The sequence below is a fragment of the Pleurodeles waltl genome, chromosome 2_2, assembly GCF_031143425.1.
Source record: "Pleurodeles waltl isolate 20211129_DDA chromosome 2_2, aPleWal1.hap1.20221129, whole genome shotgun sequence".
NCBI classification, from domain to species: Eukaryota; Metazoa; Chordata; class Amphibia; order Caudata; family Salamandridae; genus Pleurodeles; species Pleurodeles waltl.
This window is the reverse complement of record NC_090439.1, coordinates 399,886,629-399,913,665: the sequence shown is the minus strand read 5'-3', so window position 1 is coordinate 399,913,665 and position 27,037 is coordinate 399,886,629. Positions and strand designations below refer to the sequence as shown.

General features: G+C 44.7%; 1 protein-coding gene across 1 annotated transcript in view; it reads right to left on the bottom strand.

Annotated features, from left to right (window-relative positions):
• Positions 1-27,037, bottom strand: part of TMX3 (thioredoxin related transmembrane protein 3) — a 312,747-nt gene that overhangs the window by 232,366 nt on the left and 53,344 nt on the right. Inside the window, exon 4 of the mRNA XM_069219902.1 lies at positions 13,818-13,941. Within this exon, the coding sequence (XP_069076003.1) occupies positions 13,818-13,941 (124 nt within the window). The remainder of the gene's footprint in view (positions 1-13,817; positions 13,942-27,037) is intronic.

The window sequence follows — 27,037 nt, the reverse complement described above, 5'->3', positions numbered from 1 at the left end:
TTTTTTAAAGTAAAGAGTCTTAATCTATAGAAAATCAATGGGTGCCTTGTTTTTACACAAAGTACTTGGCATGAGTCAAAAATAAAGCCGCATGGGCGCACGTGTGTCAAAAGAGTAAGCAATGCGTTGATTCCTTACTCGCAAATGAGGCCATGCGTCGGTTCTTCTCCGGTCAGGTAAACAATGCATTGTTTTCTCTCCCGCAGAAGAGCGATGTGTCAATTTCCAGACGAGAAGACTCCAGTCCGTGCCGGATCACTGTGGTTTTCATGTCCAGGATGATGTGTGCAAAATCGTGATGCGCAGTGGTGCTGCGTGGGTGATGCGTTGATTTTGGCAGCTTCCAGTGGGTGCTGCATTGATTTTCCAGCCCCATTTCAGGTGGTGCGTCGATTTTTCAGCCACGAAGCAGGTGCTGTGTTGATTTTTCTCCCGCTCGGCTCTGGTGCATGGATTTCAGCCTTGGTTCCACCGGCTTCTCCTTACAAGGCCCCAGGGACTGGATATGGCACCACATGGTGGGGTGGGAGTCCCAGCAAGAGAGTCCAGGTGCTGGCAGAGGAAGTCTTTCATGGCCCTGAGACTACAGAACAGGGGGCAAGCTCAGTCCAAGCCCTTGGAGAAACTTCACAAGCAGGAAAACACAGCAAAGTCCAGGCTTTGTTCTATCTAAGGTAGAAGCAGAAACTGCAGGCCAACCCAGCAAAGCACTCAAAGTCAAAGGGGCAGTACTCCTCCGCCAGCTCTTATCCTTGGCAGAGGTTCCTCTTGATCCAGAAGTAATCTAAAAGTCTGTGGTTTTGGGTCCACTAATTTCTGCCTTTGAAGTAGGAAAACTTCAAAGGAAAGTCTCTGTTGACAAGATCCTGCCTTGTCCAGGCCTGGCCCCAGACACACACCTGGGGGGTGGAGATTGCATTGTATAAGGGCAAAATTTAAGGTATAGGTGTTAGCTCCTCCCTCCTCACTCTAGCCCAGGAGACGACTCATCAGGATATGCAGGACACTCCTCAGCTCCCTTTGTGCCACTGTCTAGAGGAAATTCACAAACAGCCCAACTGCCAGTCTGACCCACACGTGGATTCCACAGGCAGGCAGAGGCACAGAATGGTTAAGCAAGAAAGTGCCCACTGACTAAAAGTGGCATTTCCATACTGTCAATCTAACAACCAACTTTACCAAAAGATGCATTTTTACATTATGTCCAGAGACCCCAAACTCAATTTCTCTATCTGCTCTCAATGGGAAGCTGCAGTTAACAGATATTTAAAGGCAGCCCCCATGCTACCTATGGGAAAGCTAGGCCTTGCAATAGTGAAAACCGAATTTGGCTCTATCACTATCTATCCACTATCAGGACATGTAAAACACATCAGCACATGTCCTGCATTTTAAATACACTGCGCCTTGCCCATGGGGCTACCTAGGGCCTACCTTATGGGTGCCTGACATGTTATAGAAGATTTGGGCCTGGCAAGTGGGTACCCTTGCCAAGTCAGACTGGGAGCTCAACACTGCTCACACAGACACTGCAGTGGCAGGTCTGGGCAATGTTTGCAGGGTTGCTCATGTGGGTGGCACAATAAGTGATGTAGGCCCACTAGTAGCATTTAATTTACAGTCCCTGGGCACCTCAAATGCACTCTACTAGGGGCTTACTAGTAAATCAAATATGCCAATCATGGAAAAGCCAATTAGAGTTACAATGTACACAGAGAGCACTTGCACTTTAGCACTAGACAGCAGTGGTACAGACCCCGGAGTACCACAACCAGCAAAAACGAAATCCAGCATACAGTCAAAAACACAGGAAGCAGAGGCAAAAAGACAGGGGAAACCACACCAATGATGTCAGGTCTAGCAATGTGCAAACAAATATACATTTTTTTAAAAATGACATTAATAGATAGATGGGATTTTTTCTAAATTCAATTTAAGCCACACATCGTCCATACTATATTCTGTTTGAAGCACCTGCACTGCTCCCACGAACCAATCTGAGGATACTAATTTATTTTTTAGCCTCCAATTTCAAATTTGACATTTATAGTACATTTTAAATTTAAAATTGTAAATGTAGCCACTTTATGTTTATACACTTTATTAATCTGTTAAAATTATTTGTCTAAGCAGTCACAGACCCCATGTGGTGGCTTTGCAGGCCCCAATGGGTCCCCGGACCACAGGTTGAGAACCACTGCCCTGTACTATTGAGCATCCTCCCAGTTAAATCTGGTAAGACGCTCACACATAACAGTACAGAAATCCTGCCTTAGCGTAACTGACAAGAGGAGGATGCAAGCTTCCACACAAGTAAAACAAGTGAAACTGTCACATGCTCACCAATGAAAAGTCAGAAAATAAGAGTGACAGAGTTATCCAGTGTTAATATACGAGCGGTCTGAAAGCTCCTTTTTAGTATTTTTTAAGAAGATTTTTGAAAGCAACAATGCATGTGCTGTCTCAGATGCGACATAAACATTGTACTCTTGACAAGAGAACAATGAGGAATTGACCAGAACTATTATGTTCCTTTTGACCTCTGAAACATAGGAGTCATACTACAACAATTGAAGTTCTTCATACTTCCACCTGTGCTCCTAATCGCTCCCTAAAGCAACTAAATGTTGGCATTACAGAACGTGCTGCATATGTTCCACTTCTTACAATTTCGCAGGCCTTTACTAATTAGCACGTGAGGAGGGCGCAGTTTCTTGCTTTCACAATGCCAAGACAACCTTAATTTTTTTTGTAATAAAAGAGATTCAGTGGCTCGGTTCAACTGAACACCTGGGTAGAACATGAAAAAAATACACTTTTTGTGAATAACTCTGCTCAGTGCCACCACTCTGCCCTGTACAGAGAAATGATTACACACCAATAAATGGCCCAACAGTCACCTCGACACAATGATAGGGTGTATAAGCATTCTATTTCCGTAACTGGAAAAAATATGTACAAATTAGTTAATGGTGTCAAGAGATGAAGAATACATGACTTAGTCGGTGTCAATACACTTCCTCTTGGACGGTGGTATTGGAACAATTTTCGGAGAGGGGGTGCTGCCATCCATGTTAGAACATCGAAGTCATAGGGCAAGGGAAAAATCTAAGCGTCATGCAAAATGGAGCAAATTAGCCATGCCCATTCACAAAGAAAGTGGCAAGGTGTGGTATGTAGGCCGAGGTGCATTTTAGGGCCGACTGTTGTTAATATATTACTAAAGCATGGTGTGAAAACACATTGTAAATTACAGACAGAATTATTTTTCGTGAAAGTGCAACAACACAGTTCGCCTTGGCACGCAGTTTTATTGATAAAACCATACAGGGCACAGATGAAAATGTGTGGAAATCAGGTTTCATCTATTTTTATCATTTGCACAGCACCATGTACAGTGTCTCGATTTGTTTGGATACTATTCAAATCTTTGTTTCCTCTATACTCTAAAAAAATAAAATAATTAAGTGCTTTTCTAACCGCTTACATGTTTTGAAATATTTTTTTGTACAGTTTACTTACAGGTAATTTAATGGTGTGCGCTAGAAAACAAATGTCATCCGACAGCCTTTCCTTTCACATTTCTTATACCCCAGCTAGAATGTCAGATAATTCACTTTACTAAAACCTCCAACTCTGCAGTCAGAGAAAGAAAATTAAATGTAAGCAATCTGTTAACAACAAGCACCAATATAGCCTTAGAACCCGCAGTAGCGGGCCCTACCGGCTATTAAAGGCCCGCTCCCGCGTTAAAGGCCCGAGCCGAAGGTGAGGGCCTTTAACAAGGGAGAGGGCCTTTAATAGCAGGTAGAGCCCGCTATTGCGGGTATTAGAACATTCTGCCATTAGAGGGCAGAATGTTCTCCTAAATAAAACAAAGGCTTCACGGAACCGGAGGGGATTAAATTCCCCTCAGGCTCCGTAAGGCTTTGTTCACAGCTGCTGCTGTGAACAAAGAAGATTGGAATGTTGGCGCTGCGGGCTTTTACCAGTCAGTAAAAGCCCGGAGCACTCCATGGTTTTCAATGGAGCTGCCAACGTTCCAATGTTCTAATTGGTCAGAAGACACAGACTAACAGTTGACCGCTGTCTTTGAACACATGGCAATGGTGGTAAGAATAAAACAAAAAAAATTATCTTCTTTATCGCTCGATCACCTTTTGAACTCCACGATGTTTATTTTGGGGTTGCTGCAGCACCCACACTTCCCTATTTCCACTGCCCCTGCTGTTGGATTTCTTATCCTTCAGACAAGATACACAAGTCTACATAAGGATCTTACAACTTGTAAGCGTCCAATAACATCTCGGAGATTACCAACCAGCAGCCATCTATTTGATTCTAAGGATGTAACGAAAGATAATTTCATTAAATCAGTCAACTGCACAGGGTTAACCGAAGGATGCAGGTTAATTATGCCCTTCATACGTTTCACCTCTCAACTCTCAACTATGCAACACTTTTTTAAATAAGCAAAGGAGTATTTTGGTCATAGGCTTAAGTTAGGTCCAGTGAAACTTTGACGCAAAACAGTTTGTAAGCTTAAATCAAACCCTCCTCGCTCTAAAGTCAATGCCACATCTCAAAGAGGTCATTTTTGCAACACAAAAAACATCCTTATCCTGTACTCTATCCGGATTTAAGTTCACACAGTGAATCCTTTTTCGCGTGTCATGAAGCCATGAGTTAAAAAGTACCCCATCAAACTAAGGATCTTTTTCACTAATTTCTAATTCCAGAATTCCTCACCTTTCGCCAGCAGCACATAGACAATCACCCAACCTTCTAAAGCTTCACTTTTTCCCAAAATGCCGCTATTGGGTAAACTGAGTCAGACTCTAATATTGGCTCCAACTCTATCGTACTAAGTTGCTCTGCATTCCGCTGAAGCAGTCAGCCACACTTATACTCTCATGTATACTGTCCAATCTGTTGTCTGTTCTGTCAACATTGTGGGATACCCTATTAGTGCAATTTAAAACAGGATTTAAATTGTTCACCTGCATTTAGACAGTCAACCTCACAGCATTATAAAAATATAAGGGTTACACACTACCCATTTGGGGGAGATTAGAAATAATAGAACCTAGGCCGAACTCCTCACTAACTTGATATGGATCGCAGTAGGATTTTAAATCTAAAAATGAAGACTCCTCAGAAGCCATTAACAGTCTTCGAGGCTGTAATCTAGTCCTTCCCATTTTTAAACGTAATGTCTTGCTCAATCTAATCTCACAAAATGTCACACACCAGCTTGCAGCCCGCACCAGCCCAACATTCTATGATATCACTGATGCTGAGGAAAAGATGTAGATGGCCATATTTCCCCAAAAAGGTTAAAAAAAAAAAAAAAAGATGGAAATGTTTTAAGCTCACCTAATGACCAAAGGTGGCACATCCGAAACACAGCACGGCAAAACAAAAAAAGTCATTTTGTAAAGTTAATAATTCATATTTGTTAATGCCTGCTACAGCTACAGATATAAACTCTACACATTACAGAACTGGTCAAGAATGTAGTAGGTCCATCTTCACAACTAAAATGTGAGTGGGCAGGAGGAACAGAAAGATGACTAATTCATACAATTTCACAGGCGATTGATGATTTAACAAAAGTACACCAATGTTACACTGTGAGAAAGTAGCCTCTATCTAGCATGGTTACCCCCACTTCTGGCCGGTTTGTGAGTGTGTGTGTCAGTGTGTTTTGCCTGTATCACCGGGATCCTGCTAGCCAGGACCCCAGTTCTCAGTTTGTGTGGCCTAATGTGTGTTTTGTCAGTAGTGCTTAACTGGGTCACTGAAGTTCTGCTAACCAGAACTTCAGTGCTTATGCTCTCTCTACTTCCGATATTTGTCACTATAGTTTAGTGACTTCATTTACCAATTCCAATTGGCACAATGGAGCCCCCTTATAAGTCCCTAGTATACAGAACCTAGGTACCCAGGGCATTGGGGTTCCAGAAGATCCTTATGGGCTGCAGCATTTCCTTTGCCACACAAGAGGAGCTCAGACAATCCCTTTCACAGGACTGCCACTGCAGCATGCGTGAAATAACGCACATGTTATTTCACAGCCCTTTTTACTGCACTTAAGTAACTTCTAAGTCACTTATATGTCTAACCTCCTTTTACTGAAGGCAAGGTGCAAACCTACTAAGTGTTAGGGCACCCTTGCACTAGCAAAGGTGCCCCCACGCTGTCCAGGGTCAAATCCCCAGACTTCGTGAGTGCGAGGATACCATTACACGCGTGCACTACATATAGGTCAGTACCTATATGTAGCTTCACAATGGTAACTTCAAATATGACCATGTAAGGTGTCTAGGATCATGGAATCATCCCCCTGTTCCAAATCTGGTATTGGGGGGGCCAATCCCATGCATCCTCGGGGCTCCACCATGGACCCCCAATACTGCCAAACCAGCTCACTGAGGCTTGCACTGCAGCTACAGCTGGTGCCACCTCACAGACAGGGTTCTGCCCTCCTGGGAACTGAGCAGCTCAGTCCCAGGAAGGCAGAACAAAACATTTCCTTTGGGAGGAGGGGGTTACACCCTCTCCCTTTGGAAATAGGTGTTACAGGCTTGGGAGGGGTAGCCTCCCAGAGCCTCTGGAAATGCTTTGAAGTTCACGGATGGTGCCCTCCATGCATAAGCCAGTCTACACTGGTTCAGGGGTCCCCAGTCCCTGCTCTGGTGCGAAACTGGACAAAGGAAAGAGGAGTGATCACTCCCCTGTCCATCACCACCCCAGGGGTGGTGCCCAGAGCTCCTGCAGTGTGTCCCTGGTGTTAGCCATCTTGTTTTCCAAGGTGTGGGGACACTCTGGAGATCTCTGAGTGGCCAGTGCCATCAGGTGACGGGAGAGACCCCTCCTGATAGGTGCATACCTGGAGAGGTAGCCAGTCCACCTCTCAGGGCTATTTAGGGTCTCTCCTGTGGGTTCCTCTTCAGATTCAGCTTGCACGTTTCCACCAGGAATCCTCTGCGACTCTTGCTTCATCCTCTGACCTCAGATCAACCGCAGACTGCTCCAGGAACTGCTCTAACTGCAACAAAGTATCCAGAAAAGCTACAGCAACTCTGTAACTTCAGCTCCAGCCAGCAACTGCAACAGTTTCCACGATGTGCACACTCTGGGTACTCCCCGTCTTCACCCTGCACCAGAAGGACCGAAGAAATCTCCCAAGGAGTGACCGAGTCACTTCCCTGCTCCAGCAGGCACCTTCTAAGATGACAACCGGTTCTCTGGGACTCCTCTCCTGACAACTAGCATGCTCCTTGGAACACAGTTGGTAGACCCCTTTGACACAGACTGTCCTAAGGTCCAGGTGTCCAAATTTGGAGGAGGTAAGTGCTTGCCTTCCCCGTTTGTGACAGTACCCCTGTGCACTGCGTCATCTTCACCTCCTGAGGCCTCTGTGCACTATTTGCAAGAATACTTTGTGCACAGCCTGGCCCAGGTCCCCAGCACTCTATCCTGCGACGCTCAACTCGCTGAGTTGTTCTCCGGCGGCGTGGGACCTTCTTTTGTAGTTCTGCAGTAACTGCAATTTGCACCTTCTTTGTCCCAGTGTCCTGGGACCTCCATGGGAGCTGCCTGGTCATCTGTGGGCTCCCTCCAGTGTTGGGAGCCCCCTCTGCCTCCTCAGTTCAAGGTGAGACCCTAAGGTCCCTCCTGGGTCCAGGCAGTGCCATTTTGACGCAATCCGTGACATTGCTTGGACCAAGGCTTCTTGGAGGAATCCAGCACTGCAACGCACCTGCATTCAACATCTCCATGTGGGACATCCTTTGCATCATGCAGGAAGCCGCAGCCATCTTTGGTGCTCTTCTGCACACTTCTCCAACCGGAGAATCCTCTTTTGCAACATCTTCTAGGCTGTCCTTTCTGGAATCTTCTGCAACTTCCTGACTTGGTCTCCTCTCCTTACAGGTCTTCAGGTCGAGGGATCCACCATTTGTTGCTTGTAGTCTTGCTTGGTTCTTGCAATAACTCTAATCACGACGTAGTGTGTCCTGAGGAAACTTGCAGTACTTTACTCTTACTTTCCTTGGCTCTGGGGTGGGGTATTTTACTCACCTTTGTGATTTTCTTACACTCCAAGCGACCCTCTACACACTACACTTGCCTAGGGGGGAATTCATGATTCACATTCCACTTTTAGTATTTGGTTTGTGTTTCCCCTAGGCCCATTGCAATCTATAGTGTTTCACTGTCTGCACTATTCCATGATTGTTTACTTACATGGCTTTGGATACTAGTGTATATATTGTGTATAACACTTACCTCCAGAAGGAAGGAGTACTGCCTCTAAGATATTTATGGCCTTGTGTCACTAAAATAAAAGTACCTTTATTTTTGGTAACACTGAGTATTGTCTTTTTTTGTGTATAAGTACTGTGTGACTACAGTGGTATTGCAAGCGCTTTGCGTGTCTCCTAGTTCAGCCTTGGCTGCTCTGCTACAGCTGCCCCTAGACAGCCTAAGCAGCTAGACTCTGCCTACACTTCACTAATAAGGGATAACTGGACCTGGTATAAGGTGTAAGTACTCAAGGTACCCACTACAAACCAGGCCAGCCTCCTACATACATCAGTTACAGAAAGGTTATCACCCACAGATCAGCTTTAAAGCGTCTTCTTAACATGAGGTGGTAAAAATACACATTACAAATTGCATTTGAAGAAATGTTTGTCCTGCATTATGAATACCCTTGCTTATAAAGCAAGCAGACGTCTTCGATGGATGTAATTTTTCTTTGGTCCATGCGGCTGCCTTGAACTACAGCAAGTATTTGTAATCCTTACCTTAAGACACGCCACTCACAAAACGGCCACATCCATATCAAGGCAGTATGACGGAGCAGTTTAAAGCATCAACATCTGAAAGGGCAAAATCAAATGACTGGCTGAGGGGCACACAGGAAAACATTATTTCACTCCGGGAAGCAAAAGTACAAGTGGGGGCCCCATTCAGGGTCCGACGGGAAACCAAAAGGAGCCCAGGCAAAACGTTTTACTCTGCCGGACACTGGAGGAGGTTGTATCTAGAATAGGGTCACAGCAGCCAATCCAAATTTAAAAGCAGCCCCCCGAAAAAACGCCAGAATGGTAAAACAGCCGGCCCAGACCTGGCCCACCATACCACATCTCGCGCATTCATTTTAAACTTTCTGGAAAAAGAACAATGTGGTGTTTATAACTGAAATTATTCACAATAAATTCAAGTGCAAATAATCAACGAAAGAACCACTTGAGTTTTAGCACTCTCCTCTTGTACGGTTATCCTAGCACCAAACCATAATTCCTAGAGTCTCCATATCCATAACGCAAGACAGTCTTGCAAGAAAACGAGAAGTAGATCTCAGTGCGGGCCCTTCAAAAACAGACATGGCTTCTCCAACAGAAAAGTATAAGCATTGTGCTGTATAAAAGCACGCACTACTAATCCAACATTGCTGGTATGATAGTTTAAAACAATTTACATTTTCACAACTCACTAAAGTTTGACCTCAGTTGACACAAAGCCCAATGATTTGAAGTTAAGTTGTCTTGTTCAGTAAAACTTTAAGAAAAAAAAAAAAAAGGCTGAGCATGTGTTATTGGTTTGGAAAGCAAAACATTCATGCCGTTCACCGGCGTGACGTAATTTCGCTAACATTTGTCAGCACGCGCTGGTTCATGCAGCCGGTTAGAGCTCCATTTCCCTTGGTACATCGAGATGAAGCAGCAGGATCCCGAGGGCAGCCTCAGAGGCTTGAAACATTAAACAACACTGGATGCTATAGCAAAGGTAACAAAAATAGACGCTACTCGCAGACCATTTTGTTGTGCACTCAAACTCCAACTAGAGGTTGTATCCAATCATAAAATCTGTTAAACAACAAAACACAAGACTGACTGTATTCTCTACGTCCCAACTCAGTGCACTCCATACTCAATGCCAAATTATGGCACGCTTTCGTTTTTAAAGTCTCGGGGTTCAGCCAGTCTGTTCATGTGCCCAACACCAAATTGCATTACCTAGGCTTTCGAACATCCACAGAGTACCACACTTCACCCCCAATGTATAAAACTAATATTTACCTTCACAATACCCCTTGCAAAAATAAAGGGCAGACTTCCTGTATTTGAATGGATTTCTTGCTCAGAATACATTACCTATTTTTACATTTCCCCATTTACTGTATAGGGTCACTGGCAATGCACAGAGAGCTCCTCACAAAGCACTGCACAACTCCGGACCAGAATACCTCAGACTCCTCTCCATCTACACCCCGACCCGGGATTTCCGCTCCGCCGAACTCACCCTCGCAGCCATCCCACGCATCTGCAGAACTACAACCGGCAGTAGATCATTCTCGCACCTCGCCGCTAAAACGTGGAACACTCTTCCCACCCACATGCGCCAGACCTAAGACCTCCTTACCTTCAGGAAACTTCTCAAGACCTGGCTGTTCGAGCAGTAGCAGTAACCCCCCCCCCCCCCGCCTTCTCCCCCTCCTCTCCTCAGCGCCTTGAGACCCTCAAGGGTGAGTAGTGCGCTTTACAAACCCCGGATTGATTGTGTTCCACTGAACCAACCTTCCACGGCAAAACAGTAATTCAACAGAATGCTAATATCGCATATCAATATCATGTCAGTGCAGGCACATAAAAATGAGTAATCGTTGCTACAAAGTGTGATAATAAATTATTACATCTTTGATGAATTGCCTCAAAAAAGTCTTATTCTTTTGCATGTCTTCAGTCAATGAAAGAGTAAAAGCAAACGTGTTTCGCCCCAAGTGGCTTAAGTCTTGGAACCAACATATCTAATGGGGACCAGTAATAGTCCGTTTTTGAGAGGTTAAGTGGGAAAAAGTATCAGTAGTTCAGGCATAGCAAATATCTGTACTACAAGGATATGAAAACACCAACTCATTTTAAGCACTTTGGCCCTCATTACGACCCTGAGGCGGTCTCACGGAAGGGCATCTTTCTGGTGGTCGCACTGCCAAAAAAAGCTGGCAGTCTTGTATCCCGGCAACAGGAATATACATTCCTGTTGCCAGGTAACTCCCGCACACACGTCCACATACCTGCACACATGCACCCACATACTAACACACACAAACACACCCCCACGCACTCACGTCATACACCACCCCCATTCACATTAACACATACACAAACGCCACACTCAAACACACATTCATTCCCCCGCCAGCGCATACATTCATTCACACCCCCTCCAGCGCATACATACATTAACTCCCTTATCTCCCCCCAGTGCATCCATACATTCACACCCCTTCTTCCCCCCTGCACCGCATACACGCACTCACCCCTTCCATCCGCGGAAGTCATAATGAGGGCCTTTGTCAAGTAGCTGATGAGTTCTGAAGAGGCACAGTAGAGTTTTGCTCTGTGTTGTTCTTCTGCAGTCTGCTTCCACAGCCAAAGTCAGTTTACAATGGGGTCTGGGCACATGGCCTGAAGCCAGGCCTTTCATCAGCCCTCATACTGCTGCCCTGAATGGGCTCTGGATGGCAATGTACAGAAAGATGAGGTGGCAGAGCAAGGGTTCTAGGCACAGAGCACTAGGACCCGTGTACACAGCGCTCACTGAACCTGCTGCTTGACCTAGCGTAGCCTTTCTAGATTTTTTTTTTTTTTTTTTTTTTTTAAATGTGACCACATATCACGTCACTCTTCACTTTAAAGTCATCACTGGTGACATCATATATCACCTCAAACTGCCAGACCGCTCACCCAGCCCCTGTGTTGAAGTAACCTCCCATGGCATTGCCTTCCAGTAAGAGTGACAAGAGTTGAAGGCATGGCCTGGTCTTCAGCTAGGCACTGCACCAAGACCCAGTAAGGACATGTCCCACTGCACACAGTCTTTTATAAGTGTATTCTTAAATTATCACATACTCCTTCAGTAGCACTGCATTGCAAATTGGGTACTGACTGGCAGCATTTCATGTTTTTAACATTTATCAATTTTTTTCATGTGTAATCATCATGCCATTAATTAGTGATAGAGCAGATTTTGTGAAATAATGTTTGGCATCCTTAAGAAAAGCAGGGCTGGATTCAAATTTAGAAGAGTACCTCATCTTTGCAAATTTAGATTTTATTTGACTTTGTGTTGTACCAATACTGACACTGTCAATTTACATTTCAACTAACCTTTTGTTTATATGTTTACAAATGTCCCAATGTTAAACAGTAATTTGGAGTAAGTTTTTTCACGAGGCATGTTGGTGTAGTGAGAGGGTAATTTAGAGACAATTTTTTGTTTAAACACAGCTATGATCATTTGGTTTAGAAAAAAACAATAGACTAGGAACAGGCCTTGGGCAGGGCTTCTCTATCTCGATAAGGCAGGAGCAGCAAGAAGCTTACCACAGAAGGCAGAAGGGGGTGGAAAGGGCATGGATACTGAGAAAGGAGGACAGGTAAGAGATGTGTAGGAGCAAAGGCTGCAATCTGACCTCCAAAGCAGGTCAGGATGAGCAAGGGCAACAACCTAACCAGGGAAGGAATGCAGAGGGGGCATCAGCATGTACACAGAAAAGAGAAGGGGGCCAGGGGCAAGAGAAGCAAGATGACCATAGAGAGGAGGCTGGAACGGGCAGAGGCAGCAAGCTGACTATGGAGGCAGGCAGAAGGAAGCAGGCACATGGAGAACAGATGGCAGGTGAGCAAGGGCTTCAAGCTGACCACTGAGGGCACGCCAGAGGGTCAAGGGCACACACATGTGCAGAACAAGAAATGGCAGGAGGGTGGCATGGCAGCAAGGTGCATGGCATGGGCAGGCCAAGATGGGCAGTGGCAGCAGACTGAACGCAGAGTGCAGACAGGAGGATCTGGAGTAGCAGACCCTGTGGCCAACCGGTCCTATGCAGAACATAGGCCTTGCGCAATGTGGGCTTACCACTTGCAGTGGGTTGGGCATAAGGCTAATGCACAGATACGCTCTGCTGAAGGTAGGAGAGGTTGTCAGCCCATGGCAGGAACAGGCACAGGGCCAGTGGCATATCACCCATTGGGCACGACTTAAGGCCATGACAGCAGAGGTTAGACAAATGCTATGTGCAATAGAGTAGTTGACTGAGATAGATAAAAATAATCTCACAAATTACAGTTTAATAGAGGTATTATATTTAGGTATGGTAATATGATACCCCCAAAATTCACTGAAACAAAACAAACATGACATTATAGTTAAGTGTAAATAAGATCTTGGCTTATGTTAAAAAAAAAAATTAACAAAAAAAATACATTTGCTTAAAACATACAAAGTTTAAAGGACATAGTTGGGTGTTGAAATGAGATTCAAAACTAATATTAAAAACCAAAACAACCACTGGAATTAGCAAGATATAGTTTAGTGAGCCAAATAAAACTAGCACCCAGCCACGCAAACTTTACGCAAACTTGTCAAGGAGGGGCAAAGTTAATACGTTTGAAAAATTGGGATCTCCTAAGGGTTGAGATGTCAACTTTGCCTACAGAGGTACGAATGTGGCCTAGTAATTGAGGCGAATAGGAAATTAAAGGAATACAAATATTTTGTGTTTGCCTGCTATCCAAAATATGGAGCAACTGACCACCTATGTGTTTCTTGTTCTTTGTACCCTGACTTTTCATGTATGGCTACATTTCAGCAGCTAAAGTGATGGTTCATACAGCTTCTCTCTACTTTGTGAATTATCCACCATAAATGTTTCTCTCAGCGTAACATGAGTACTAATGTGACAGAACATAAATAATTATGTAGATTTTCCTAAATGATGAAATATCCAATTGTTAAATACTGACCTGAATGAACAGTGGCATCCATTTTTCCAACTTTCACTGGAGACCCACTACTTTTCATTTCTAAGCCAACCTCATGCCACACTGGTTCCAATTTCTTGCAATGACCACACCAAGGTGCATAAAACTAAAAAAAGGAAACATTAAAAATGTCAACCGTGCTCAATATACTCAGACAGGAAGTCTATTACTGGTGTAAATGTTTCTTATATGAATTTTGTTCAAAAGCTGGGCAAAATGACTAAAATTTCCTAATGCATATTTAGTTTAAATGGCATTTTTTTAAGGGTTCTCCTTAATAATTACTGAAATAACATTTGCAGACAATTTAAACATGGGTGTTAAACACTTGAAATAATGCATCATAATTCCCAACTCAGCAGGGCTTTACATTACAGTAAATGAAGGCAAAAACAAGCTTTGCCACTAAACAGTCAAAACGCACATTTCTAAGTACATTACTTCTCCAGGGAGGCATCTTTCATATTGGGATAGGTACTACACTAACAACTTCATGTGAGGTCATTAAACATATTGCTCCTATCTGTAATGTAAATCATGCAACAAACAATGAAAAAACATGATAAACTGTTCTAAAAAATAAAAAAGTGTATTTCTTTTGCACTAATCAATGCAAGCGTTTCACTTTAGTACATCAGATCAGATCTCAACTTTGACAAAAATGTATTAAAAGCGGTGGTCGAAGTGGGCGCGATCAGAATGGCACGGCGTGCCCATACTTTTAGACTTTCTGAAACACTGTTCCGTTATTCTTTTGAAAGGACAGTACAAGGAGTTAAAAACTGGACTGTGAAGTACTAACTTGATAACTTTGAAAAACCTCTGACATAACTGCGAGGGTATTATGTGCAGCCCAAAACTATTTACCACTGTTGGACCTGGACCTTTTTGCAGGGTCACCCCAAACTTTTTGCCTCATTCCTCCTATTTTCTCTGACCTCATGCTATTGGCTCTACGACTCTGAGCACTTTATCACTACTGAGCAGTGCTAAAGTGCAGGTGCCCTCCCTTCAAAAGTTGGTATGATTGGCTTACACCTAATTGGCATACTTAATATACCTTTAAGTCCCTTGTATAGTGGTATCTCCATACCCAGGGCATGTAAATTAAATGCTACTAGTGGGCATGCAGCGCTGCTTGTGCCACCCACAGAAGTAGCATTTCGAACCCATCTCAAGCCTGCTAGCGCAGGGCCTGCATGCGGAGTTTGCTGCCACCGGAACCTGGCATCTAAATTTACTTGCCAGGTCTGTAACTCCACTTTTACTACATGTAAGTCACCCCTAAAGTAGGCGCTAGCTAGCCCTATGGGCAGGGTGCTATGTATGTAGAAAGCAGGACATGTGCCTGGTTGTGTAGCCTATCCTGGTAGTGACAAACCGCCTATTTGGTTTCTCACTGCTGTGAGTGCTGCCTTCTCATAGGATCGCATTGGAAATGCCCTGCCTTAGGTCTAGGGGGTATTGTCTAATACGAGGGGTAGCATAGGCATGTTTGGTATGGTTCTAACAATAGTGAGAAATGCTGCCTACTGGTTTAGGTGGATTTTTTATTACCATTATAGAAATGCCACTTCTAGAAAATGAGCATTTCTCTGTGCTTATGACTCTTGTGGTTTGCAGCTTGACTCCATTCCACATCTGGGCATCATGCATACTTTTCAGACAGTCTGTACACAGGGAAGGTGGAGGTGTCACATAGGTTATCTACATACTGAATGGTCTTCACGGGCTGAGAGGAGGGGGGATGGGGCACACTTGCATCTATAAAGTTTGTGCTCTAGTCTCACACAAAGGGCTTATTTACCCCTGACTGATGTCTAGAGCCTGTGCAGGAGGAGTGAGGGGACACTCCTAGAACCAGCTGTAACTGGTTGGAACCTTCTCTACCCTCTTTTTTACACTGTGAAAAAACAGTAACAGTACAGGGGGTTTTCCCCATGTAAGAGAGACACTTAACATAATTGGAACTGGACACAGCACGCTGCTGGAGGGACTCACCAAGAACCGCCTTGGCCTGCTGCTGCTCTGCTGTCCTGTGACCCGCTGGGTTACTAGGGGACACTGCCACTCTTTGTGCTGGCCTGTTGCTGGGCCCTGCCGCCCTGTGCTCCACTTTTGTGTCCCCGGGGGCTGGGGCCCCTGCATTCACCTGCTTGCAGCACATGAGGAGTGCTTCATTTTATTGCATAGCGCCTGGTGAGCGCTCCACTTAAATGTCCTAAAGTGCCTTGAGAGCGCTGTGGGTTTCATTTACAAAGCGCTGGTGAGTGATTTCTGTGGTCCCTGTGAGTTGCGATCACCGCCGTGACCTGGGCTCTTGAAGATCGTTGAGCGTGTTGAAAGCGCGCTGTGTTCTGTGCCAGGGCATTGTACAGTGCAGAATGGAGCGAGCGCACTTCTAACAGTGCCCCCGGGGCATCAGCCGGGATCCACTTTTGGCAAGATCACCGCTGCGACCTGGAGGAACTCACGTACCACGTCGAGTGCAGGAGTGTCACCTAGGGGTGTGGTGGCGTGGCTGCCTAGTAGGGCAGAGACCTCCCCGGAGGTCCCTCACCCTCCCGGACCCTTGTGCTGCTGAGGACACTCCCTGTCCCGCCGGGCCCCTTCGTACCATACGGCCCTCATTATTGCTGGGCCCCCTGCTGGATTGCTGAGGCTCGCAGGCAGTAAAGTCTCATCAGAGGCCCCCTTTCCCCCCCGCTGGGCCCACCAACAGGTTTCCAAAGACACAATGGCAGACTGGGGTGGTGACTCTTGACGGAGGCCCCCAGTCCTACCAGAATTAGCCCCATATTGCCAGAAGATGGAACCCGGAGCAAAGAACCTAACTATAACATACCAGTAACCTTTTTTTCAGTGAATATATATATATATATCATAAATCAAGGTGAAAACAATGTACAAAAACAATTGTGTACAACATTAAAACATAGCCCTTTACCACCATTTGCCAGAAAATATTAAAAGAATGGGTCCACGAAGAATAAACTGCAAGCGTGAGCATACAACTATATCTCTGTAAACAGGGGAGAAGCAAGAAGGGCCCTAATTCAAGCAGGAGAAATATCAACGCCCCGCCTATGGCAGCATATGAAACGACTGCTGAGATTGGGGTGCAGAGGGCACTCACACCCTTGTAGCCAGTGGTCAAAGTGAGCCGTACCGGAGGGGGCACAACGTGCCAATACTTATTTATGAAAAACTGTTCCCATACGTTTTGTAAAAGGACAACCGTCTCGGGTCGGTTAATTTCCATAGTTTAAATGCCTTAGCTGAAGTGTCATTCAGTGAGTCTCCGGTGCTGTGAGCCCAAAGCCTGGCGGACAGCTAATCAAGCCTTCCTGCCGGCTGGACCTGCTTTGTGAAAGAAATGAAAAGGTGCGCAATGAGTTAATCTGCAAATGTAAAGGGTAATCTGCACATGTAAAGGACGCTTGGGAGCTGGCATTGCCTTTGACCAAATCATCCAAAGTTTTGGGTGACAAAGATTTCTTTTTGAGTGGTAGTGCAAAGAGTTAACAACTCAACAGTGAAGTCTGTGCTTTTAATTTGAACTATATTTATGCAGCGCTTACTATCCCTGAGGAGGTGTTGAAGGGACAGTTATGCAAATGAAATTGCATATAATGTACCGTATGAGTGTTGCTAAAATCTATACTGTGGAAGCATCACCTTATATTAAACCTTTTTGTGAATGTTGGAGCCGTCTATATGATACTGTGTGTAATGAAATTTTAAAATAATGAATTACATATTTCACACAGGCTCTGACCTCATAGCACTAAAAATACACAAGTCACTACTCTCAACTGCATCACCCAAGATTTATTTCTGTGGCTCTTCGGTTACACACAGACCTCAGCAGTGCATTCACTAACAAAGGCTTCATAATGTAGAGCAGTGCATTTCCCACTGAGTACCAATTTAAAAAAAATTATTTTTCATGTAAATCGTGTATCATTTTATACTACCGGACGGCGAAAGACTAAAAAAAAAAAAAAATACAGAATATTTTGGTGTTTTAGTCTTGCCTTTGACCCCGTCCCCACACTCACTGCCCCCACCCCCACCCCCAATTGCATGCAGCACCATAGTATCGCAGTTTGCATACTATTTTTTTTATGCACTTCGACCACTGCCTGTAGCTAGGGGGAACCATCCATCCGTTATTTTCAATGACTGCCCAGAATATAGCCCTTCCGGTCAGTGTCCGTGATGAATGGCTTAACGGGCAGCATTTGCCCATAATTATAGCCTTTCACCTAAAGGACAAAATGTAATTAGGACAGATCAGTTTCCCCAGCGAACATAAAAGGCAGAGGGTCTCCTTTGCTCTGAGGGAGGGAGGGGCAGACAGAAAAGAAACAGACCTTATTGCCATGGGGTCTTCTTCCCTAAAGAAATGCAAATGTGGGTAACTGGTAAATCTGCAAATGCAAAGGGGCTTGGGAACCTGTATTGACTTTAATCAAAGGAGTAACTTGAAGCTTTTGGATGGCAAAGATATTTTCTTTTAGAGAGGTAGTGTAAGGGTGTTCCAAGGTGAGCTGTGGATTGTGTGGTTTTAATGGACTGTTACAGAAAATGTTTGCACTAGGTAAAATCTGTATATTACTGAAATTTGTATTTTAGGACGACTTTTTTTTGTTTGTTTTTTTTGTTGTTAATTTAACCTAAATGTGCAAATACATTTAGGTTAAATTAACAACAAAAAAACAAACAAAAAAAAGTCGTCCTAAAATACAAATTTCAGTAATATACAGATTTTATTATGTTGTATGTAATACATGTTTAAAATAAGGACTTACACATTCACAGTTCTTTCAGGGACCTCAGTACCTCATAGTACTAACAAACATTGGCAAAGCCAATAGTTCTCATGTACGCAAAAGGCATTAACTTTGCCAATGTGTTTTAGCCATGTTGTACACCAGAGTGGCTGCTGTTCAGCATGCCTAAAAGTTAGTGGAATAGAGGAGAGTGGCAGGAAGTGTTGCAGAGTGCAATGGCAAAGAGTGGAGTAGAGTGTTGTAGAGTGGTGTGGCAGAGTGTGCTATGTTTAGGAATGGCATACTGTGGGAGTCACGTAGAGTGGCATATAGTGGGGTGGTATGCAGTGGAGTTGACTGATGTAGAGTGCATTGGTGTAGAGTGTTGCAGAATATAATGGTGTAGAGTGAAGTGGCATTGAATGCAGTGACATAGAATTCAGCAGCGTACAATGTAGTGTCATAGAATGCAGAGGCATAGATTAGAGAGGTGCACAACAGAGTGTATGGGTGCAGAGTGGAGTGGTGCAGACTAGAGTGGCATAGAGTGCAGTGGAGTAGAATGGCATATAATAGTGGCAGAGAGTGCAGTAGTGTAGAGTGGTGCAGTGGCATAGATTAGACGTGAGTGGCCTATAGGGCAGTGATGATGAGTGGTGCAGAGCGGAGTAGTGTAGAGTGGTGCAGTACAGAGTAGAGTATAGTGCTGCAGAGTGCAGTGGCATGGAGTAGTGATGCAGAGTAGAGTGGCATAAAGTGCAGTGTTGTAGAGTGTATTGCCATAGAATGCAGTAGTACAGAGTAGAGTGATGGAGAGTGCATTGCTGCTGAGTAGAGCGTCAGTGGTGTGGAGGAAAGTGGCATAGAGAGCAGTGACAGATTACAGTAGTGCAGAGTAGAGTGCAGTGGCAGAGTGCAGAGTAGACTCAAGTGGCATAGAGTGCAGTGGCGTAGAATGGTGCAGAGTGGTGTAGTGTAGAGTGGTGCATTGCAGAGTAGAGTACAGTGCTGTAAAGTGCAGTGGTATAGAGTGGAGTTATGTAGAGTGGTATAGAGTGCAGTGGCATAGAGTGTATTGGTGCGGAATGCAGTAGTACAGAGTACAGTGGTGTACAGTATAGTGGCAGTGAGTGCAGTGGTGTATAGTGGAGTAGAGTGGCATAGAGCACAGTGGTGCAAAGTAGAGTGCAGTGACGTATACTGCAGTTGTTTAGAGTGCCCTGGCTTAGAGTGCATTGAAGTAGAGAGCAGGGGGTTAGAGTGCAGTGGGGCAGAGTGGCGTAGAGTACGGGTGGTATAGAGTAGATTGGTTCAATATAGAGTGAAGTGGCACAGAGTGGAGAGGTGCAGGGTAGAGTGCAGTGGCATAGAATACAGTTGTGCAGAGTGCAGTGGCGTAAAATAGATTGTTTCACAGTAGAGTGAAGTGGCGTAGAGTGGAGAGATGCAGGGTAGAGTGGAGTTGCGTAGCGTGCCATAGAGTAAAGTGGTGTAGAGTGCCGTGCTATAGAGTGCAGTGGTGCAGAGTAGATGAGTGATGTACAGTGTATTGATGTAGAGTGCAGGGGCATAGAGTTGAGTGTTACGTGCACTAGCATAGAATGTATTGGTATATAGTGCAGTGGTGCAGAGTGGCGGAAAGTGAAGTTGTGTGGAGTAGTCTGGTGTTGCCTAGACTAGTATAGCATGCAGAGACGCAGCGTGCAGTGGTGTAGAGAAGCGTAAAGTGCACTGGCATAGATTAGAGTGGTACAGAGTAGAGAGGTGTAGTGTGAAGTAGCATAGAGCGCAGTGGCATAGAGTGGAGTGGAGAAGAGTGCAGTGTCCAACAGTGCAGTGGCAAAGAGTGGTGTAAAGTGGAGTGGTGCAGAGTAGGGGGCAGTGGTGTGAAGTGGTGCAGAGTAGAGTGAAGTATGCATGGTGTGTTAACATGTTTTTGATTGAAATGACCATTACATTTGCACAGATATACAGTTTTTGAAATAAAACTATACAGTGCACAGACGATGATCTGTGAAAATTGCATCACCTAATTTAATGATTTGTTTTAATCATGTAAAGGTATTTGTTTCCAGCACAGTTCAGAATTAACAAAAATGTGCTTCATTTGTACTCCTAATCTAATTCTGATATATTCTGAAATGCTCGCGCAGTTTATTTAAATGTTGTTGTGTGATAGAAAAAAACTCTTTACTACCCCTAGTATCCAGCAAGATTGTCGCATAAATCCTCTCACTTTGAAGTCAGAGAAATAAAAGTAAACACTAAGTTCCCACCAAAGACAGCCTGATATTTGACCTTGTTCTTTGAATGCACAGCAAATGTGATGATAAAAACAAGATTTACAGGCATATTTACAGAAAGGGAGCACTCAGAAAGATACTGTAAATAAGGTTTGGCAAGGGAAGGGATGAACTCAACCTGGACAGCCTAAAACCAATAAAGCCAGCAAATTGAAAGCAACAAAATGTGAGTTACAAACCACAAAGCCAATGACAAAAAATGGGTAGAATGCATTCACAAGGAAGCTCTATTAATGTACTTAAAATGACAGCCGTGGGATACTTTGTGGGGAAAGTCCAGTATATTAGTCCAGTCCTTATCTTGCAGAAATCTGTCCACATCAATCACCCAGGTAGTATGATGAGAAGACCTAGAGTGGTGTCCATGTTGCAGGAAAGGTCTGTACACCCAGTTGATCGGTTTGCCACCAGTCCCTATGGTGTAGAGCTTCTGGCATACCTCATGTAGGGTTAGTGCTAGGTGGCAGACATGAAATAGGGCATTTAATGATTGTTTAAGGTGGTTGCAAGTAAGGAGCTGACCGGGGTGAAGATGGTAGTCTGCCACAAGGGTTTGGAAATTTAGTTGCTTGCTGTCCAGAAACAAATTCCCCAATTTTAAGACACCTGCAGCATGCCACTGATGGAGTTGTTCGAGTGGGAAGGCCTAGCAAAGGTAGTGCAGGAGCACAGGGTTTCTTCATGTCAGTGAGTTTATAGGTTCTAGAAAGGCAAGAGAAAATTGTACACGATATCTCCGGATAGTGTTCCATAGAGTGGTCAGTAGGAAACAATGAGCAGTGCAGTAAGCCCTCCTTAAAAGTCTTCAGATTAAACCCTCATCTCATGGAGGGGGGGACGCGAAGACAGCCAGCGAGCCACCCATTGGACCTGTGCAGCTAAATAATAGTGTTATAAGTCCAACAGGCCTAATCCACCCACAGTCACGGGTAGATTTAGAGTGGAAAGAGCTACCCGACAGCGCTCCAGCAACCAAATCAGATGTTTGGTGTGTCTGAAGAAGGAATGAAGGACGAGTAGGGGAAGGTTTGCTAAATAATACTATCATCGGGGTAGCACACCATCTTTACTTGTGCCATGTGGCCCACTATGGAAAGCAGAAGAGAAGACCAGAAGGCAAACTAGGCTCAGAGGGACCGTGACGCTCTGCCTAGATTTCCATCCTGCAAATCAGTGGGGAAATGGTAAATATTAAATCGGTAGGCATTGAAAGGTAACTGGTTCCCAGTTCAATCTGAGGTTTAATTGTATATAAAAAGGGAAAACAGTACCATATGTTAAAGAAACACGATTTAAAATCTTTCATGTTCTTACATTTTGTTTGTGCAATTTACATCCCAAATATTTTGAAGATTCTATATGTAATTGATACTTAGGGATAACCCAGATCACTGGTTTGGCTTTTGCTCAATTGCAAAACCATTTTAAGACATGGACAGAGTGGGCAATTGCCTTGCACAACCTTGCAAGGGGTCTGGCCCCTGTTCACCCTTCAATATGCCGACCGTTGCACCAGAAGAGTTTGCCAGGGTGGGTTGGTGCTGCTTTACAACTACTTGACAGTGCCTCTTCTGTTTCTCTCTTGCCTGCAGCGACAACTCCCCAGGTACGCAATACCTTCCAATAGTCTTGGTGAACCCATCTAGTCTGATTTCAGGAACTGTCCAACCTTGTTCTTATTTATCCAGTTCTTAGCAACAACGCTTTGAATCAGTTGCCATGGCTCGCCCATATGATCTTGATTTCATCCTCCTCTTTTATTACTTTTGATTGGTAGTCCAGTCTCCCAGTTCTGAGATAAATGTAGAGTCCCAGACGTACACTCTAGTCCTGTGAGACAACAGAGAAGTTGTGGGTACCTCACATCCTGACACTAGGTGAGAGACTGTCATCCACACCATCTGCTCTGTCTCATGAAAGAAAAAAAAAATAGGTTGAAAGTCCATTGGAGGTTGAGGTGAGCCAGATGTTTTTGTTCAACCTGTTTAAACTAGCACAATCTTACTTACATTAATGTTTCCCAAACTGTTGCCAAGGGTTTTAAAATGTTTAGAAACATAATCAAAATGGTGGTGTTGCTTTCCCTCCAAGAAAGATTGGGTAGATTTGGGTAGGGGGTGATGGCCTTGATACAGTGCTGAAGGTCATTAGTTTACTACTGAACAAGGACGTAATGTGACATCTGAATGTAGTATACTAGGAGGCAATCAGAAAGTGACCACCGTGAATAAATAGTGCAATGTTAAAAAATAGTAAATAAATGCTCTGATAACATAATGGGGTATGGCTTCTCTTGGGTGTGTCTGTAAAACTGACGTTTGTTCTTGAATTTCTGTCCTGAATTTTGAACCTTTGTCCTGAATTTCGACCCTTTGTCCTGAAACTTTTTACAGTCCTGTCCAGAATTTGCCTCGATGCCAAGTGGTCACCCTACCTGTAGCTCCAGTATCACAGCGCCTGCCAACCCAGTGACAGCAAAGCCCGCCAAGCAAACACTTGCTGACAACATGAAACTACCGTGTATCCAAAGTTAAGCATACCAGCACTAATTTTAATCACCGTATCATTTGTACTTCTAGGAAACATGTCTAACATCAAACCGATAACATGCTGCGCAAAGCAAAAAAACTCATCTGGCAGCTTACGGCCAGCTCAGCTTTAACAATAAAGGCCGGTGGCTCATGTCCGGTCAGAAGAATGAACAGGACACACCAACCATGAATAATAATCTTAGAGACAAAGCTCCTTGTTTTCCTAACTCGGAAATGTACTGGCTTCCCTGGCTTACTTCCAAGAACAGGAGAAAACAACGCGGCAATGTATACTCAACTCTCGCCGCGTGTTGTGGTCTGAGGGGAAAAGAAACGAACAAACACTAAAAATGCCAGGGGTGCGGAGTTTAGATGGAAGAAAAGTTTTTTGAGGACAGGTACAAACTGGCCTATAGGACTGCATGAGATCTCCATACAGAGAGAAGTCCTAGGGCAAGGCGTAGCCATGGTAGCACAGTGCACAACTCACAGGAATAGAGACGGGTGAATGAATATACAGCAGCAGTACACACAGGAAATAAGCAGCTTTGGAACTGCAGGAAAAACGTCTCCCCCTCGAACACAGAACAAGTACAGGAAATCATCAGTTTTGGAAACACACGGACCAGGTACAATGAATAGGCACGGAATTGAAGCATGCGACAGGCATGCACAGAGAAGGTACAGCATAGACAGCCGCAGTGCAAGCTTTTCTACAAAGAAAAATAGAAAAAAGGTAGTGCGCGCACACATTGAAAAATAGTGTTAACACCGAAAAATAAATTCCACGGCGACAGTAAAATCAGATTATTATTTAGATTTGTTAGTCGTATCTACTCTCTACAGGGCTTGTCCCGACACTAGATATCCCCCCCCCCCTCCAGAACACCCACCACGCCTAATAAAAGCAGGTCACTGTCCGGGCTCAGCTCTTATAATTACGGACTACAAATTATTTTTCACTTCACCCGCTCAGCTGCTTGATCGAGTCACATTTGAAGCACGTTCAGATCTCACACCCAAAACCACCATATGTACATGTTTTGCACAAACCTACTCTTCCAAAAACTTTACACTCACACATTCAGCTTAACTTCCTCATTGTATTACAATAACGATGTTTAAAATGTAATTCTTTGCAACAGACATGCAGTGGCATTTGTGTCAAAACGTTTCAGCTCTTTGGCATTATTTCCTTTATAAGACTCGTCTACTAAACAGATTTTAGTCATGTGGTCGTGAAACATATCTTGTGGACCTTCACAAACATTTTCAGTTTGCCTAAAACTGTTAGTGTTAGTCAGCATTTCGCTTAAGATATCAAAATCTATAGCACTAAGATACCTGGGGCGAGTGGGGGTTGTGTGTGTGTGTGTGTGTGGGGGGGGGGGGGGTATGCTTTTGAATAACATTGAGAGAAAGTTTGAGAAGTTTGTTATCCATTAGGGCTAATCTCTATGTGTAAACGGTGGTTAGCCACGGACCAAGATGGTCACACAAACTTGAACCCCATAGCAGCCCCTGACAATCCCCATCGATTCTGTAGACTGGCGGACCATGACTGATACCTGCTTGGGTGTGCGAGGGATCAGGTAGGAGACGCTGGCAATACGCGGTGCTGCCAGTGCCGCAGCTGCTGCAGACTTAGGAGCAGAGGAAAAGAGGTCACAAGGCTGCGAGGCACACATAGGCAAAATACCCTTAGAATCCGCACCAAACTGGTGGCATATGGTGGGCCGACGGCACCTGCACACTAGAAGAGGCCGCCTGCACTGGGCATGCCCACTTCCTGAACAACAACCATTGAGTAGGCCGGTGGAGCACGGGGACCCTTGGGATCCGTGAAGCCAAAATTGAGAGACACTGATGGAGACTGAATGGATAGCGGTTACTGGCGCCTCTATATGGAGAACATCATGGGACAGGGCAGGCACGATGCTGGTCTGAGCAAGGTTGAGGGCTCGGAGGGCTGGGCGCCCACACGGTGCACCTAGCCTGACTGACTCACAGTGCATGGCGGACAGCCTAACTCGGTCCATAGGATGACAGTCTACGCACCACAATAGGCCATTCTAGGTCGATTAAAGACACTCCCATGGTATTCACTCGGAGACTGGAGGCATCTTACCATCCCATGGAGGCAATCGGGGCAATGGCTTGACAACCTCTCAGCAAGGGCTGGGGTCTTCTAACAAACTATACTTGATCCTCTTGTATTTCAAGTTAATGCAACACAAGACGTGTTGGAGAGCACGAGAGACAGGGTGTCAATCGACTTGGGCATTCTCTGTAATTACCACTGCCCTATTCAGTCACAACTCCAGGGAATTTCAGACTGACTGTGCTGCTGTGTCATTGTATTTGGATGGGGCCCAGGGAAAGGGTGACCAGACGTCCCGGATAGTCCCAGTTTTCAGTGGGCTGTCCCACTGTCCAGACACTTTTGTTCATTTTTAACAAATGTCCCGGTTCTGAATTCAAAGGTCAGGGCAACCTGTGAACGCTTTTGTTAATTTGAAATAAATGTCGTGTTTTTTGGGACAAAGGTCAGGTCAACCTGTGAGTCCGAAGTGAAAGGTATGCTCTCCTTTGGCATGCAGCTCTAGAGTCTTAAATAATTGAATAAGTTATTTATTGGTTTTTGCCCTTCCGCTGCTGCCTGCTCTCTTATCTCTGTCTGTGTGTGTATACACAAACACACACACACACACGCATACAGGATAGGCCAGATATAAAAGTGCGACTAAAGGCTTTAGTCCTACTTTTATGTCTGGCATGTCCCCGTTTTTTTTCTTTTCAAAATCTGGTCACCCTAACCCGAGGGAATTGCTTTAGTTGCTTCACATTACGCCTACATAAACAGACCTGTAATTGAACAATGGCGTACAGTGGGCCCTGCTAGTAAGGTTGCCGTACATGTTTCCAAACCAGACAGATGGCAGTATTTCGCCCTAGTCTTTACCTGCCTCTCATGACTACCAGCTGAACCCAATGGGCAGATGGTTGGGGTGCTCTGCATTATCTTCGTTTTTTTTTTTGGGGTGGGGGGTGGGGGGAGGGGGAGGGGGCAGGGGGGTTGGGGAGAAAAAAAAAAAAATAAAAAAAAAATCAGACAGGAGCAATCTTCCAGTTGTAGTTGCACAGGCCACCACTCGGAAATCCCCTTCGCTGGAATGGACTCAGGGTTTGGGCATTGTCACTTCATTTTACAATGGTTCCGGCCTGGGGAGTGGAGGATTACTGTGATGTATTAACACACTTTCGAGCACACAAGGAAGTAACACCACCTAGGGAGCGATATGGCAGCTTTGCTTATGCCTACCCGACATGTAGGGGTGGGGAGTGGTCTTCTGCTTATGAAATTAGCGAAGCAGTGTAAAAACCCACACAAAGTGCAGACAAAAATCACTAGATATTTTCCTTACATGGAATGTCAGAAGGATGGCATCCATTCACAAGCAATACAAAACACTGGCGTTCCTGAAATGTAGGGGCAAGGATATAGCTTTCCCCCTGGAGACTCAGCTGGTGGGGGGTGGGGGGGGGGAAAATCAGGTCACTACACTTAAGCAAAAATGGAGGGACCAGATATA